General features: G+C 34.1%; 1 protein-coding gene across 3 annotated transcripts in view; it reads left to right on the top strand.

The window, feature by feature from the left end:
• The first annotated feature begins 7,686 nt into the window (after positions 1-7,686).
• The window catches only part of LOC148309655 (uncharacterized), a 122,693-nt gene continuing 111,431 nt past the window's right edge, over positions 7,687-18,948 (top strand). For 2 of the 3 annotated variants that reach the window (XR_015837501.1, XM_088259727.1), the window contains exons 1-2: positions 7,687-8,241; positions 10,708-10,811. Coding sequence is in view for 1 of the 3 variants with exons in the window: in XM_088259727.1 (XP_088115853.1) it covers positions 10,730-10,811 (82 nt within the window). In the remaining 2 variants the exon portion in view is untranslated. Of the gene's footprint in view, positions 8,242-10,707; positions 10,812-12,698; positions 13,042-18,948 lie in introns of those variants that run through there. The other variant, XM_088259726.1, reaches the window with a different exon arrangement.

An 18,948-nucleotide genomic window follows, 5' to 3' on the forward strand; every position in this document is an offset into this window, starting at 1 on the left:
CGAAGCGTGAGACGTCTATCAACCAATTCATCTGGAATACACAGCTCCTTAATATACTCTGGAGCCATATTGTGTATTGATTTATACATGAGTAGGCAGAGTTTATACCCAACCCTTTCGGGAAAGCGTAACCAGTGGAGTTTGTGAAGTAGTGGGGTGATGTGACTGAATTTAGAAATTCCAAAAATTAGTCTTGCTGCTTTTTGCTCGCTGCTATTTTTGTAGATAATACAATTATAACTGCAGATTATTCAAAACTCAAGCAGTTATGACGTAAAAAAAAGTTAAAACAACACAAATGGACTACAATAAAACAGTGCCCCCAATTGAATTTCGTAATAATGAAACTACGCTACAATACTTTTGTGCAACATTTTATTTTGACGGCCTAACATTTACTTTTTCTCACTATAGTTTTATACGCATGTTTTTGCTATTGGACACCAAACGATCATGTGGTGCTCTACTTACTACAGCAATATAATGTGTACCTTTCACTAAAATGAAAATGTTCAAAATAATCTAATGTAGATCATTCACATAATTAATGAATTAAAAATGTGTTCAAGGAAAACTATTTACGTAAGAATAAAAATATTTTTCTCTGCTTTTTTAGTATTAAGATTTAGCTCGTAAGTCACGAATAGTGTGTTTAATTTTAATTATCCCGTATTCATAGTCGTTGTGGCTTATTCCGCATCGGATCATTAACTATTTTTAATGAAATTAAATCTCTGAAAAATAATTGTAATTTTCATGTAGGATATGACTCGAGGATCGATAAGGGATTTGGTGATTTATGACTATGCAGAATGAATTTAGAAAATTTTGTATCATGTTGTAATATTTAAAGATGCGCTGACGACTGACTAATCCACTATTTTTTATGTTGACTGATCGGCAGACTAAGTGATTTTATTACTTTTATAAAATCGGGGAATGAAATCACCTTATACCTTAACTAGTGGAGAACCCATCTTTTTTCATCATTATTTTATATTATTTTTAAAACAATGGGGTTGTTTTCATATCATACCTATTGCGATTTCTTCATTTTAATCAAGGATGATTTTTTAAAATAAAAAATGGCTTAGTAAATAACAAAAAATACTTGTTTATAGCTGTTAAGTCGACTGACCCAAGGTGCCATCTGCCAACTTGTCAATAATGTGTCCGTTCAGTCAACTTAAGCGACTGCCAACTAGTTGACAATGTGTATCAGTCAGCATGACCGACTGCCAACTAGTCGACAATGTGTCTGATCAGTCGACTTGACCGACTGCCAACTAGTTGACAATGTTTCCGATCAGTCAAACTGACCGACTACTAACTATGTATGTAGTTGACAATGTGTCCGATCACCTTAACCGGCTACCGATAGTTTAATGGACTAATGCCGACTTGTCAGTGCATCTCTAATCATTTTATCATTATTACAAAAAATTATATCTGAGACAATAGTTTGGCTCAATTTTCATAAAAATACAAGTGGTAAATGACAAGGATTTTTTTTGTCTTTTGTGTAAAGTATTTCTTAAGTTTAAATTTGCTTGATTAAAATTTTCTAGTGACATCTAATGAATTCTACATCAAACTGTAAAGGTGTATATTTTTTCATTCGTCTAAAATCAGTAGTAGTTATGATATACATATGTACCTCACCTCTGGTTCTTATTGATAAATAAAGAAATGAAATTAGCGAAATGTATTATTTATATACATATTTGGGAAAATTTAATAACTGCACTAAACTCAAAGCAAACATTTTGAATTATATTTATAACTTATGAATTATATGAGACTCCTAATCATTTTATAGCATCTAGGAAATAAATTTATTTATTTGAAAAGAAAAACAATATATCACTCACTCCTTTCAAGAACGTCATAAATCAAAAATCGACAATTTTCAGTTGTACATGTTTTCGGAATGCCCAAAAAATGTACTATATCCCAGCAAAAGCGGCATATTTTTAACTTAGTATTTACCCGTTACAGGGCAGAAAGTATTGTTTTTGCATTTTGAAGAAAAGGTATTGTTTAATTGTTTTTTCAAATATACTAAATATTTTTCAAATGGAGAAAAAACCTTCAGCTTTTACCTAAAAAGATCTGTTGCACAGTAAAAAGTTCAAAAAGTGGCTTCATATTTATTTTTAATATATTGTATTAAAATATTTAACATTAAAAACGCTCTCCTGAAAAATCAAGTATTTTGATTTATGACGTTCTTGAAAGGAGTGAGCGATATAAAAAAAATTTTTTTACTACCCCGACCAGAATAAAACCTGGTTGATTACTCTCCTTATTAATCAGATTTTTTTGTACTCTAATATGATTTTTCAAAAAAAAATTGCGTTTTTGTGAGTACAAAATATATTTTATGATGCCTTGAAAAAAAATCTTATAAAAAAGGAATATATTTTTAAATTTTATCTGCTTGTATAAATTAAAATTACCATCACAAAATATTTTTTTATCCAGTTAAAAATGCTAATTTTACAAAACTTACCATACTTCCAACACAAGTGAATTATTACAGTTCATTGTCATTTTGTGGATAAATAAATTTGAGTATTTTTAAGTTATCCATCACTAACATTTTTTTTAGAATTGGAACCTTATTATGTATAAACTATTACAACAATAAATATCAAAGCCCATCACAATATAGTATGTAATTTTGTAGATATTTATTTATTTTGCCATATACATACTCTTTACTTGTGAATTTATAAAATTATATCCACAATTTATTCTCTTTCTGAACCTACGTTTGCTCACTACCATGTGAAGGCTTCTTCATCTGGTTTTCCATATTTTCTCATCAGCTTATTCATTAGTAAACAAAAAGCTTATGTTAAAAGAAAAATGTTAGAATATAATGTGTTCAAGGGCTGAGAAAGGTCACCATAGCACTTAATAGTTACTGAGATACGTCTGGAATATGATGACATAATATGTAAGGGAATAAGGAGCAAGCATCCGTGTTATTTAGTGCACTTGGCGATCTAGTCTATCTTTGAAATTATATTTATAAAAAGTTGTTATCTACCTTTGTATCAATCAAAATTTCTCATTTTTAACTATAGTGTATAAAAGATACGTATAGTAAAATTCATATATGCATTTAAATTTTGCTTCACTTTCACGGAGGCTGAATTATGAAATTATGACACCAAAACACTTCTTAAAAAAATCTAAATTTTGCTAACTGCCTTTTTCATTGATTAGAAATTAATATAGATAGAGAAAAATGGGTTTTTTAACTTTTAAAATGGTTGAAATAAAATTTAAATTTATTTTAAAATCAATATTAAAATCAAGTCTTGAATGACAATATTTTTTACTGTAATATTCAATTATTGATATTTTTACTTAAGTGAGCTTGTTCGAAACGGCTTTGAGCAGTAAGATCATGTAACAAGTATTTAATATGGCTATTAAATTGACAGTAATTTTTAAGTTTTTGCATTCTACCATTATGATACTTTGAAAATGATACTGCATTTTAAGTTTAATAAGTATTTCAGTAGTATAATCAAGGTAAAAAAATAACAAAAACAGCCAGGTTGGTGTTGCTACTTTCTATATCTCTTATTTAATTGAATTCAAATTAAAATCATCTAAAAATATCACCAATTGTATGTGTGAGATTGTTGTAAGACTATCAAATTATTTTAAAAATTATGATTAACCTCACTTTTCATTTTGACATCTTGATTTATGTGCGTGAATAATTCCCTCTAATGTTATGTATACATTATACATAGTGATGACATAATAAGACTCAAAAAAAATGCGAAATCGTTAGTTTTTAAAGGTCACCAATTGATATCTTATTATTCATCAATTCTGTGCCAGAAAGACATACGGATGCAAGTCCAAAACGTAAAATATTAACGACAGCCAATGTACATTCTCTAAGGCAGTGTTTCGCAAACTTTTTCTGCTCTAGGTACACCTGCCAAATCAAGAAATTTTAGAGGTAGACCAAAGAAAAAAATTAAGCTTATTTAATATTGATTTATTATTAAAATTGTGAACCTGCTTAACTGAGCACAGGCTATCAAAATTTGTAAGTTGTAAGTGTTATCTTCACAAAACTAGACTTTTTTCCAACTAATCACCACGGTACACCAGTGTGCCACGGCACACACTTTGTGGAACACTGCTCTAAGGGTTTATGATTATTGCTCTAAGGGTATGTATCCATTAATATTTCTTTTGTGGTATGTAAGATCTTTGCTTTGATCGTATAACTACTATCTACAACATGATAAATTCATTAATTTGCTAACTCATTCTTTTGCATTTTGGACATGCGTCTTTATGCTCCGTACAGATTCTCATTCAAAGTATTATCTATTGGTTTAAGATTCTAGGTTAAATTTGTTTCAATTGATTTTCTGTAGGTAGCTGAGATTATTTTAGTGAAATATGCCATTTTTAATCGAGAATATTACTGTGAAAATATTTGTATATTTAAATTCATTATGTAGTAAATAAATGTACAATAAGGAATTCTTTTAATTTTCTTGTATCCAAAGTGATAATAAGCTTCTTCTCAGTGAACACTAAAGGTGGGGACTGACCGGAGCATTTCGTCGTAACATCGCTAGCGGCGAGCATCCGAAACTATAGATGGATCACTCGGCTCACTGTACTGACTACACGAATGCCAGCATCGTAACGTGTTACTTTACAACGAAATGCTTCGGTCAGTCCCCACCTTATGATGATGAAAAATAATGTAAAAGTTATTAACTTTTTTAAATGATCATGTTAGTGAAATTTAATGCTATTGTGAAAATATTTAGACAAGAGGGCATTAGTTGCAAAACTAAAATTTTCTGAGATATTTCTGAAAAACTACCAACAATTTTTTTTTTTCAAAACGTTTTCTGTGTATTGGAATTTCAACTCCATTATTTTGAGAGAGTTTAAAAACTTATTTAATTTGTAATGTACCTTACCTTCTAATCCCTCAATGGTTCCTACGTCTTATGGGCATCTATATTTCAGATTTTCTGTTTTCAATTTTGATGATTGTGTTTTCATAACTAGCTAAAAAACAATAACTAGTAATTTTTAAGAGTTTCCTTAATGTCTAAATCAAATAACTTTTGTTTTACATGGTCCCATTTTGTAGATGTCCAAATATATATATATATATATATATATATATATATCGAGGTTAGTACCAAAATAACTTGCTTTTTTATTTTTTTGCTATACCGAATCCTGGTTTTAACTATGTAGCTAAGAGTGAAGTGATGAAAAATTTAATGAAGTTTGGGAAAATTTACTTGCATATTCCCTCTTTCGTCTTCTAGTTATCCCTCGCTTACTCTTTAAAATAACTATTAAAACCACGATTTGTTATGTACATATATTCATTTATTTGGCTCCAAAGATTAACTACCTCAGAATCCGAAAGACAAGGTCACAGTTACAAATGGCTTAGAAAATTGAGACTAATTTAATTTCTTTTATCCTCTTTTACTATATTCCTAAAAATAAGCTAATTCATTTTGTAGTAAATAAATCTATAATAAGGAATTGTTTGATTTTTCTTTTTGTTCGGCCATATTGTGTGTTATTTTATTTGAATAAGTTGTTAACGTGACCAAATATCAATCTTTTTAAAGGATTTGAAATGTTATTGTAAATTATTTATTTCTGTGTGTATTTTACCAATGAAAAAAATCACGGAATTATAAGTGTTGAAACCTACATCTGGTGTTTTATTTCGATCTACTGCTTTATATAATCATTATTGGCTACTTATTAACACACTAAGGGTGTTTGTCCACTACACGGAATTTTACCGTCCGGCACGTCAGTTAGCGTTTTAAAACGATGATTAGCTTGTGCTTTTGTCCATCTTTCTTCGGATCGGAGCTCTTGATCAATGCGTGAACACGTTGCGCGTAAATTTGATCACGCTGAACTGTCGTAGTCGCTTTCATTTTTCAAAACTGGACTTCCGGACGTTTAGATTCCGTGTAGTGCACAAACGCTTTAAGGATGGGAAAGTATTTTTACCTGTTCAGTCGATTGATGCTTATGGTGGGGACTGGCCAGAGTCATTTTGTCATAACGTAACACGTTACGATGCGATCATTCGATAGTCAGTGAGCTGCTCGCCGCTCATCCCGAGTACTCCATCTGATGTTCGGATGCTTGCCGCGAATACGACGTTATATTACGACAAAATGCTCTACTCAGTCCCCACTTTTAAGGACTGGAAGGGTATTTTTTACCTCCTGCGTCGACCTCATTACAAAACCGAAAAAAGGAATTATTTAATAATTTTATATGAATATTATGTACCAATCTCGTTTTTCAGGTATTAATTGTATGTACACAATTATTGAATCCCGTCGCGAGTGGTCCGCAGTCGTAATAAACACTCGTCCTTAGCGTGTTATTATATCAGTAATGTGCCACTATTTTCTTAATGGTGTTAGATTATGGAAAATACAGGTAGGAAACTTTTTCCTTAAAAATATTTTCAAGATGAATCAAAAAATTTTGAAGTTCGGCAAGTTTTTAACAATTAACGCGTAGATTTTCACAAACTTGTGGGGCATTTTCTTTATCCCACATATAAATTTTCAAAAAGAAGATGTTTTTTCTTCGTTTTATTATTATATAATATATTATTTTTGACTATGAGCTGTATGTTTTAATATTGTATAAAATATAATATAATATTATTAATATTGGATAAAAAATGTTGATATATGAATCAAAAATCCAAACAAAAAAACAAAATCCTCATTACCATAACATTGCTTTGTTATTCAAATAATCTACACTGAAAAATTGTGCAAATAAATATTTCAAAACGGCTGGTTTTTCTTATTGGCAACTTTATAATTAATAATACATTTAAATTTATAAATAAACACAACTCGCTTTAAAAATTGAGTCCTGGGTAGGATCGCGCCATTGATAAAGGCGCCAAACGTCAAACACAAGTTGCGCTAAAAGTAGGTAAATTGATTCGTAAATGTCAAGAAGAAAGGTAGTGGAAAAGTCGAGCGTCCCATGGGTTCAGGCGCGTATTTTCTCGAATATAACAATTCTTCAACAATTTTTTTTTACATAAACATAACTTAAATGTAAATTCGCGACGAAATTTCATATCATAAAAATAAATGTAGGAAGCGATATTTCTTATTTCCGTACACAAAGAAACCCCCTAACGTACTAAGCGCAAAAGTCGTATCTGCATCAAGCAAGCGGGAAAATGAGTCATTCAATATTTTTATTTCTTCATGTAAGCAGTGTAATATGTTTATATAATAAAACTGTAATACTTCGATTTGGGTTAGAAGTTCATAAAGAAACAGTTACGGTAGCATTGTTTAGTATTTTGATTTTTTCACTGTTTTTGGCAAAAATACAAATTTTGAAAAAAAGCAACAACACTATGTATGATGTCAGCCGGTATAATTTCTTAGCCAACATCTTCCACGAACTCATTATTACATAAAAGTAAACTAGCCTAAGACGCCAGTTACTGCCTCCGGGCTTAGAACGGTAAAATAATATCTAAGTAAAGACATTGGAACTACACCACTATCAACGCCCTGTATAATGTACGTCACATGGGGCGCCGTCATTGGCCGGCGAATCCACGTGACTCTGAAGCGGCACGCTATTGGTCGCTAAATCAGTAGGAGACACGTGAGCTGTGCGCTTGCAAGCATGGCCAGTCATATTCTCGGCCGAGGAAAGATCCGATCTCTTCATCACCTTTAGAACTCCTCAGCGTCGGCCAAAAGTTGTAAATCGGCAGCTCTACTATTGTGCAAATAGTGACGTAATCTTAAAGGTCAAAAATCGGCGACGGGCTATCGTAATTTGGACTCTTTACGCTTTGTGTGTCCCCCCACCTCCGATAGTGTTTTGCTAAGCATGTCACTCGATCATTTTGTGCGCAGTGGTTGTTCGTTGCTTGGCTTGTTGCGCGCGGGTAAATCGATCGGACCGCGTCTAATTTCTCTTTGTTTTGGCATCTTCTAATCCTATAAAATGTTCTGAAGCCGGCGAGGGGATCGCCGCCCGTCGACGAATCGGCCCGACTGATATGTCGATTTTACTACAGTGACGTAAAGGCTAGGTGATCGCGAGTGAAAGTTTATAAATAGATCGGGTGTCTCATGTGATCGGGAATCCTCTCCGTTCGTCCTCTATCTGCAGCAGCGGTCAGCGGCTCTGCAGCGACCCGTAAGTACGATAAGCCACCTGAAACGTCGATGTAAATAATTATATATTCGGCTTCTCTACGCCATGTGTGGGTTCCCTGCGTGGCGTGCCGTATCGCGGTTCGGCAGTGGCCAATGGGACGTCAAAATTCCGTGACGTCATGACTTTTCCGAGCCGCTATTGGTCCGACCTCTCGCGTCTCGCTCTATCTGCTGTTGGCGGACGAGCCGCGCTAATGTTTACGTGTTTGACTCGTGACAGCGTATCTAGTTTATTGTTCTCGCTTTATTTCACGCCCATAATTATAAATATATATTTTCCATTGCACAATTTCTCGTTATTCCCAACATAAGCTACCTTTATTTCCCGAAATACATCTCTTTATCGGGAACAATTTCGTATCCAAACATCCCGGTATTTTTGACAGGTGTACAGAAAAAAAACAACCGTGTCGAAGTACGTTGAGAGTTAAGATCACGTACGCAACCAAATATTAGAATATTTTTTTAAAAAAAATTGCTACCGACGCTAATAAGATGTACAATGAAAATTATATTCTTACATAGCGAATAACTTTCCCTCTCAAGGTTGCTTACGCGTCATGGATTCTAGCGGACTGTCAATGCCCTTTAGAATATCCCTTCACGAAATGAATTTAGCCGCACCGATCTACAGAACTTAAAATAATGAACATCTTAAAAAGTCATAACCGCTTTCCTAACACCAAATATCATCGTAAAATTGGTAAATATTTTTATTTTGTTTACGGATTTTGCGAGCAATGGCTTGGACAAAGATATGAAGAAATCACGTAGGCACCCTGGCGTTACGTTCATTGTTTTCTAATTCTCATGACTAGAGAACACGTATTTTCTTGCGTAAGTGCTGTTAAAAAAGTAGGGCTATGAATAAAAAAATTAAGCATATGAAATTGAATATATGAAAATAGTAATTTTACTAATATCTCAACATACACGAAGAAGTTATTGAGACGTATTGGACAGTGATGCTTTGTTAAAAAAAAGCAAGCTTAATTGAACCATGTTATGCAGAATCCATCCAAACCACAATTTGCACAATTTTTCTTTTTGGATAATGCTATTTTATCAATAATATATATTTAATTTGCTGAAGAAAGATTAACTGGAGAACTTTTTTTAACCCACAACCAATAAATCGATTAAAAAAAATAGATTAGAAGCTTAGGGTTGACAGCTTTCAGCATTTTTACGTTATTTTTTTTACAGACATTTAAATATGTATTGCAGAAAAATCTTTGGACTAGAAAAGAAAAAGAAAACAAATTCCTGATTCCCTGAAACCATCCAACCAAGGATATCGCTCACTCCTTTCAACAACGCCATATATAAAAAACACTTGATTTTTCAGGAGATCGTTTTGAAAGTTTAAGAATATAATAAAATGTGTTAAAAATAAATACCAAGCCACATCTGAGATTTTTACTGTGCAACAGATCTTTTTAAGTAAAACCTGAAGGTTTTTTTTCTCCATTTGAAATATATTAAGTATATTTAAAAAAATATTAAACAGTACATTTTCTTCAAAATGCAAAAACAACACTTTCTGCCCTGTAACGGGTTAGTATTAAGTTAAAAATATGCCGCTTTTGCTGGGATATAGCACATTTTCTGGGCGTTCGCACAACTGAAAATTGTCGATTTTTGATATATGACGTTGTTGAAAGGAGTGAGCGATATACCGAACTGTGTCCTTATTCACAAAATAATAAAATAAAAATATGACAAACAATAAACAACGCTTCTTGATGGTAATTATTAAAACAAACCTTACTTCTAGAATTTAACATAGTGATAGTCTGCCTCCGTGGTGTAATGGTTAGCGTGTTTAGCTACCGTGTTTAGCGGTCCCAGGGGAGAATCTGGAAAAACCGGGGTATGAGTAACAACACCAAGATAAAGCTTGTCAGGAGTTTGGTCCACTCCATTTTTCTCTATGCTGCTGAAACATGGACCATAAAAACAGCAGAAAGGAGAAAAAATTACGCTTTGGAAATGTGGTGTTGGAGGCGCATGCTCCAAATTCTAGGGACAACTAGACGCACCATCAAGTCCATTCGCCAGGAACTACACTTGGATAGCTTGACTCTGGTCAATACCTGTACACGACGGAGTCTTCAGTTCATTGGACACGTTGCGCGTGGCAATGAAGATAGCCTGGAACAACTAGTTGTGAATTGTAGCCTGGAGGTGAAGAGAGGGAGAGGAACATTCCCACACGATGGACCGATCAAGCAAAGGCAGCAGCAGGCACCTCGGTGGTTGGAGCGCCACGTGCAGCGCAGTCAAGAGATAACTGGAGAAGAGTCATCGCTTCAATAAGAGTCACAACCCTCAGTAACGATGAGTAAGACGGAGAAGAAGATGAACCGGTTATGTCTGCGAGTTCCTTAGTGACGATAGGCACCCTTGAGGTTTTTCACAATTGAATTTTTTTTTTCAAATTTAGGAGGTGCGCTGGGGGCGGTGCCATGAGCCGCCTGGCTACCTTGCTGGAGGCTGCCCAGTTCATCGAGCAGCAGGAGAGGACGAGGGGTGACTCCGAGTCTATAGGTATGTAGCTTAACTCACCCGCTTCTTACTTAAATTTACTTATCTTTATCATACACGCTTCACGTCTCGTGCTTCGATCGGCTACAACATCTGCAATGGGCAAAGTGATCTTACCAGCTCGCAACCAACGCACTAAATTTGGCTAGCGTGCCTTTGCTGTTGCGGGTCCGATGGCGTGAAATGCTCTTCCACCAGTGGTTAGAAATAGTGAGAGTGAGATGATCTTTAGAAAAATACTAAAATCACATGTTTGCTAAATAATTTCCAGCATAATATTTTCCCCAATTCATTCACAGTGAAGCGCCCTTGAGGTATTATTTTACGAAAATGGCGCTATATAAGTTATCAAAATTATTATTATTATTATTATACACAGTCTTAAAGCGAATTTAAAGGTGGGGACTGACTGGAGTCATTTCGTCGTAACGTAACACGCTACCATGCGAGCATTCGTATAGTCAGTACAGCGAGCTGATGCTCCATCCGAAGTCGGATGCTCGCCGCGAACGTTACGTTACGACGAAATGTGGAGGTCAGTGCCTACCTTAACAGTTTGCCACGAGATGCTGACAAAAAAGCAATTTTAAAAACGCTAAAACTGTTTTAAAATATGATGAATAAAAAAATACTGGTACACACTGTTCTCTTTGTGTACACACTGTGTCATTCACGCGCGGCTCTTGTTTATACTCGCTTTAAGTCACGCGAGTATAAACATGGGTCATCGAGGTTAGGTACTAAAGCTGAGTTTATACTAGCAAATTATATTATTTTTTGACATCTCATTAAAGATGAAGAAGAATATGCAAGTTTAAGCATTTACGGGGCTTACGACCGTCATATGCTGGTTTAAGTGATCACTTTACACAGTGTAACATTCATCAAGTCTACGCATGATTGACAACCACACTACTCAAATCATTAGAAGTTCCATATATATGATCCAATTTCGAAACATTTTACTTGAATCACTTTCACTAGAGACATCTATTGGTGGTATGAAGAAGCTTTTTTGACACGCTGAAAATGTTATCATACACACATTTACAGTTTAATACACATTTATCGGGAACAACCAAGAGATGCTGATAAATTAGCAATTTTCAAAACGCTTAACTATATTAAACATGAAATTTCTTTTCGTAGATACTAGTACACACTGTTCTCTTTGTGTGTGTCATTCACGCGTGGCTAATGTTTATACTCGCTTTGAGAGACGCGAGTACAAACATGAGTCATTGGTGGTATTAGAGCGGAGTTTACACTGGCAAATTATACATTTATAAATGAATATTTTAACTCATATAGTAATTTGTTATCATATAATAATCAAACTTATTTAAATCGACAGGATAAAACTCATAAAATAACGAGTAAAATACAGTCATGAAAATAACAAATAAATCACAACAGAGCATATTAAAGTCGAGTTTATCACAATGAACCAAGTAAAATTCATTACGATTCCGTGCTTGTAAATTTGAATTCTTTCTGCGAATTTCGAACGATTTGAATTTCTGTAGCAGCACAAAGCTTTAATCCACGTGCCGTTCGAAATTCGAACATGTAGTACCTGCCGATGCGTTCCGCGGCCGATTTGCACATGGCAACGTCCTTGGGGCCCGCACGTCAACAGCTTTTCATCAAGTCTTGCGTAGAAAGGAAAATAGTGGTGGGGACCATTAACCGCCAGGGAAATGGCCCATCCCGGCCGCGCGAGTAACCCAATAAGCGAGCGGCTGCCACAAAAAGGGACGGGTTAACTGATATATCTGTATACAATGTTGCGGGAACCTTTTACTCGGTGTCCGCCAGTTTTCACGTGCTTCGCGTCGCGGTTTGAAAATTCCAATCGCTGTCGCCTCTTCCGTTCGTCTCGCCAGCGTCAGTTCGCGTCGAACCGCCTCGCTGGTTGGGTGTGTTCGCGGTATTCTCCTCGCTCGCTGAAAACGTTTTCTGGCTTACCGACCCGGCGTGCGTCATTGAGTCATTGCATTTGAATACAATAAATGCCTTTGCGAGTGATTTTTCCCCTTATAATTAATTGTTCATAAAAAATTAAGTGATAAAAGTATGAATAAGTTGTCCCAACAGTCTGTGATAAATCTCGACATCAAAACTGATTTTTAAATTATTACATATTGGAAATTTTATTTTTGTGGAAAAAATGCGATTTTTATTATTATGATATAGTTAACGTGTATGTTTTATTGACATAAAACCAATAAGTGTAAGTAATTTATAGAATTATAATTTCAAATTTATAAAGCAAAACGCAACGTTACACCCTTCAAATATATTTTTTTCGTGATATTTTACATCTACCACGCAAAATAACTACCAAACCAAATTTCATTTAAAAAAAACTAACTATTCATGACGCCGCTTCCCCGCAGTGAGAATAGAACGCCTCACCACTCTGTCTTTGCAAACATTCTTCGCTTCTTCCACGTTCATGCATCTCCTCATACGTACCCGCCGATTATGACTCCTAACCTGACCGCTTTCAAAATGAAGAAAAAAATAATTTCTTTTAATTTAAAGCGATGTTCGCTGATGTTCATAAACATTTTTTAAACTTTCCTCCACTTCCTTTACTGACGCAAAATTCGCGGATGAAATCGACTGCTGAAAGGATAATTAAAACATCCTTATATATAGGAGATAGCTGACACTGGGCTGAAAATACTTGATTGATATTTAAATGCTTTCACTGCTGAACAATCTTTGGAGCGAGTGTTTTTGCCTAGAATTTTCACTCATGAATTACATGAAATTATAGTAACTTTAAACATAAAGAGTAAATCCACTCACAAGTAGGCATAGGCTATGAAACTTATAAAGTTGAAGCCTGAGTAGGGACATGATAAACGGTGTTGCATAAGCCGTAGCTAGATTTCAGAGTCACTTGGACGTTAGGTAATTTAAAAAAAAATAAAAAATAACAATCTTTGGAAATTCATATTCATGTGGTGTGCGTGTAGCCAAGATGTGGTTTTGAAAATTATAATTACGTTCCGAAAACCTACCGGAAAAAAACGACGCATTCGGGATATACGTCGTTTATTCCGGATCCGAATCCATAGATAAGTCAATAAGACTGTAATACGATTTATTAACTATAATGTGTCGGGTTGTGGTCCCGTGGTTAGTGTCGCGGACTCTTAAGTCAGAGTTTCTCGGTTCGAATCCACTCTACAACAATTTTATACCTATTTCTAATAATGAGCCGCTTAGGCTCACAGAAATAGTATGAAATTGAAACATTTGTGTTAATTATAAAAACACAACTATTTCTATAATTTATAGTTGAAGCACTAACTTTGTGATTTTCCATTTTATGATTAAAATGTAACTTTGTTTTAAAATCACTGTAAATATTTAATTATAACTTGATTATAATGTCTACCGGTTTCGAAGCTAACCGCTTCTTTATCAAGACTGATTAATCAGTCTTGATAAAGAAGCGGTTAGCTTCGAAACCGGTAGACATTATAATTAACTTATAATTAAATATTTATAGTGATTTTAAAACAAAGTTACATTTTAATTACAACTATTTCTCTTTAAAAAAATTGTATACTTTTAATGCGTAGAGGCGATATCTGTGTTTTATTTTATTTATTGCTAATCCGCTTTTTATTGCAAGCGTGTTAGTCAGACAGGCGAGCGCGCAGGCAGGTAGACACCCTCTGGATCGTATGATACCGGTTTTTGGATCTGAAAACCGGGCATTTTATAATCCTCGGAATATTTTTTCGTCTCTTTTCGTCGCCCTCCTGCCATTTTTTGGCGCACGTTCTGGACAGCAACACTGTGGACATATTTGCATATCCTCTTCCCGTAGAGGGAATTGCATAGCGCAGAACAAAAAAAAACTGGTGTTCTTTTATTTTATTTATTGTTTCGGCATCAACTTTGTGGTAAGACATGTTACAATGATTAAAGAAAACACTTGTTTTATACCACTTGAGTTTTATTAAAGACTACATGTTTCAGAAGTTAAACTTCCATCATTCAGGTCTGTATAATAACTATATGTTATTATACAGACCTGAATGATGGAAGTTTAACTTCTGAAACATGTAGTCTTCAATAAAACTCAAGTGGTATAAAACAAGTGTTTTCTTTAATCATTATTTTATTTGTTTAACACTCTCATTATCATTCATCGTTCACTTTGAGTAATTCTTCTCACCCTTATCCACACCCAATGATGCATAGGGCACTGCATAGTTTTGACGCAGTGTTATCGTTTCTTACATGAAGGCAAGGTGATCACTCTTGCGCTTCAGGGACCTGTCCAGGGTAATATGAAATAAAATATTGGAGTGTTTAATCACTAATATTTACCTCCCCCTGGGAATCGAACCCGGCATGGTAGCTAAACACGCTAACCATTACACCACTGAGGCGGACTAAACAAAATTAAGTTATACCGCTTAAAAACACTATTTCACGACTGACGATTTCGGAATGACCATTCCATCATCGGGTCAAATGTAGACTACATTTGACCTGATGATAAAATGAATTTTCCGAAACCGACCGACAGTCATGAAGTAGTGTTTTTAAGTGGTATTACACAAAGTGTACAATGAATGAAATGGAGAGTGTTATATTCCATACCACAAAGTTAACAATGCTTTTAATGTACAGTTTTTTTATGATATAGAAAATAATGAAACCTACAAAATTCATACGATAGAATGCGTTAGTATATTTTGCAGACTTATAAATATTCACGTTTAAAAGCAGAATATTTCATTTTTTTCTTTTTAATTGATCTGAGTATGCTCAAACACTAGATTTAACTGCCGTGGGATATATCAAGATATATTATTACATCTCTCAACAGAGATAATTCACCGGACTTACGACCCGGCATTGGTCCATGTACCGCCCAGTCTTCCATATTTCCTTCATATAAAAAATAAATAAAATTGAAACTTGTAATATGTAACACTATTTGGTTTGTGATCATATCATTTTGTATTTTAGTTATCTTTTGCACCATACATGATGTTTTATTTAACACGTGTAGGCGAAAAATCCACTACCGTCATTTGTAGGGTCACCATTAGTTAAAAATATTTTGGCATACTTGCCCTATATAATACGATTAAGTGTAGCGAAAAACGTGTTTTGTCCCAATATAACTACAGTTTTTTTTATATAATTACAGCAATTTTCTATTAAGAGATCTCCCATAATAGAAATCTACTAAGAGAATACCATAACTTATATGTAATTATTATTATAATACAATACTTAAAATAAATAAAATCATGGTATTCAACCTTGTGTATATAACGTAGAATTTTGTCTAGCCTCACACCAGTCTGATGATGTCGGTTACGACGAAATTCGGATGCTGGTCAAATAAAATTCATGTGGAAAAAATACACATTTGTTATTTTATTTTATAAGAGAAATCTTACATCGCAACACTCTTCCAATATTTCGGTAATACCCTTCACTTTATAATCAAAATGTAAGTTTGTTTTAAAATCACTATAAATTTATAGTGATTTTAAAACAAAAGTACATGTTGCTTTTTAAATGGAAATTCATAAAGTTAGTGCTTCAAATATAAATTATATCAAAACTTTTCCAATATTTCGGTAATACCCTTCACTTTATAATCAAAATGTAACTTTGTTTTAAAATCCCTATAAATTTATAGTGATTTTAAAACAAAATTACATTTTGATTTTAAAATGGAAAATCACAAAGTTAGTGCTTCAAATATAAATTATACCCTTCACTTTGTTATCTGTATCCCATGAGATATATTCCACTCCTATATCTTAGAATCTGTAGTGCCAATCCACTATATAGGCCTTCTTCTTCTTTTTTATGGCTTTTCACCCTTTTAGAGTGTTCTGGCCAGTGTCAAATTATTTTTTATTCACACTTTTTTTTACATTTCAATTTAAAATCCTAGCGTTCCTGTTAGTGGGGTTAGTTTTTATTAGTAATGTTTGTTTGATTAGTAAGTTATTCTACTTTGTATGTTAAATGTTTAAATCAAGCACTGATATTTTGAGTCTACCAAATTGTATTTTATTGTTAAAAAACGTGTAAAAATTAATTTTGTGACAGTTGTGTCGTCTTGTTATGGTATTTTGAAACGAATATCACTTATTTTACATTTATAATACACTTTTACAAATTCATACAATTAATTTAAAGAAATTTATGTATTATCTTATATACAAGATCAAGTAAACATCAATATATAGTTTAGTCCATCGTATGAGTGTGTCAGAACCGCGTTATTACAGCACCGCCAAACGTATAGCACACATGTGGTCACCCTGATCACAATTGATTATTTGCGATAATTCGACCTCCATTCAGACAATCCAAATATACGTACGTGTGTGGAGTATACATACGCATATTTAATGTGCTTCCTACTCGTTCTCTCCCGCAGGGGGCCTGCGGGCGTGAGCGAGACCGGAATAGATGAACCGATGGATCTTGGGTTCGAGTGCACTGTTGTGGCGTATTAGTATTCGCACATTTCTGTGTGTTTTTATCTCATGTACACAATATTTTCACAGTAATGTGTGTTTGTTTATCCCGACACATGACTCGCCGCTCGTGATTACGTAGAGAGTTATATGTGATCTCGTCATCTCGTGCGTGCAGAAATGCGTTCGTAGTCACGTACATTTTGCGTTTTGCGTGGGTGTAGTGTCACCGCCCTCCGTCGAGCGCTGGAAAGGTCTTCCAGGGAGTACTTGAAGCCCCAGGAGAGAGAAAAGTGGGCTAGGAAGTTGACTCGTTCAAACCCTCATTTATATGGCCTGTGGCGCATAGGACACTTATTAATTAATGCAATGTTACCACACTAAGGACGGTGTTTTTATGCCATCAGACCGCTGCGACGAGATTTGATAATTGTGGTCATATAGACCTTAACAAAAAGATTGGTACATAATATTCATCTAAAAACATCAAATAATTTATTCTATTCTAAAATGGGGCCAGCGCAGAAGGTCAAAATACCCTTCCCGCCCCTAAGCATCAATCGACCGAACGGGTAGAAATACCTTTCCCGTCCTTAGTGTGTTAAGTTAATCGTTAACTACATATATGAAGGCTAGATGGTCAGTCTTCCGCTTCAGGGACGTGAAGGGTAATATTTATGAAATATCTTAGTGAAAAAATACTTACATTTATTTTGACCTCCCCCCCTGAAAATCGAACACGCGACCTTTATAGTGTAATGATAAACACATCGCTCACTCCTTTCAAGAACGTCATAAATCAAAAATCGTCAATTTTCAGTTATGAATGTTTTCGAAATGCCCAGAAAATGTACTATATCCCAGCAAAAACGGCATGTTTTTAACTCAATATTTACCCGCTTCAAGGCAGAAAGTGTTATTTTTGCATTTTGAAAGAAAGGTATTGTTTAATTTATTTTTAAATAAACAATATTTTTCAAATGGAGAAAAAACCTTAAGGTTTTACCTAAAAAGATCTGTTGCACAGTAAAAAATTCAATAAGTGGCTTGATATTTATTTTTAATACATTGTATTATATTTTTAAACTTTAAAAACTTTCTCCTGAAAAATCAAGTTTTTTGATTTGTGACGTTCTTGAAAGGAGTAAGCGACATATTATAACAGTTCCGTATGCAGGCAGACAAAATAATGAGCAAAAAATAAATTACCGTGAGTTGAATAAAAAAAACCGTGTGTTATAATTTGTGAATTTGGCGTGACATTTTCCTCAACCATTCCAGACCAATCGATAACTAAAACTGAAAAAAATATCAGATATTTTTGTCATTTACATATTTTAATATTCAGTTGCCAAAATTTATTTTTGCAAGTGATTTATTTTATTTATTTACGCACACCGTGCGTCACACATACTTTTGTTGGAGTTTTTCATCATTTGTTGAACTGAATTACTTAGATTTTATAAATTAAGACTACTACCACCACGCCGCTATATTTTAAGGGTAGGCAGAGAGTATGGGAAGCTACAAGCATATGAACTCATTGATATCCCTCATGTTTCATGCGTATTTTGTTTGTCATTTTATGTGTTTAAAATTATCATCCACATCCTGTATACGGTGTACTTTTAAAATAATCATATAAATAATTTTAATCC

The sequence above is a fragment of the Brachycentrus maculatus genome, unplaced genomic scaffold, assembly GCF_059751285.1.
Source record: "Brachycentrus maculatus isolate JH-2025_06_01 unplaced genomic scaffold, ASM5975128v1 h1tg000119l, whole genome shotgun sequence".
Taxonomy (NCBI): domain Eukaryota; kingdom Metazoa; phylum Arthropoda; class Insecta; order Trichoptera; family Brachycentridae; genus Brachycentrus; species Brachycentrus maculatus.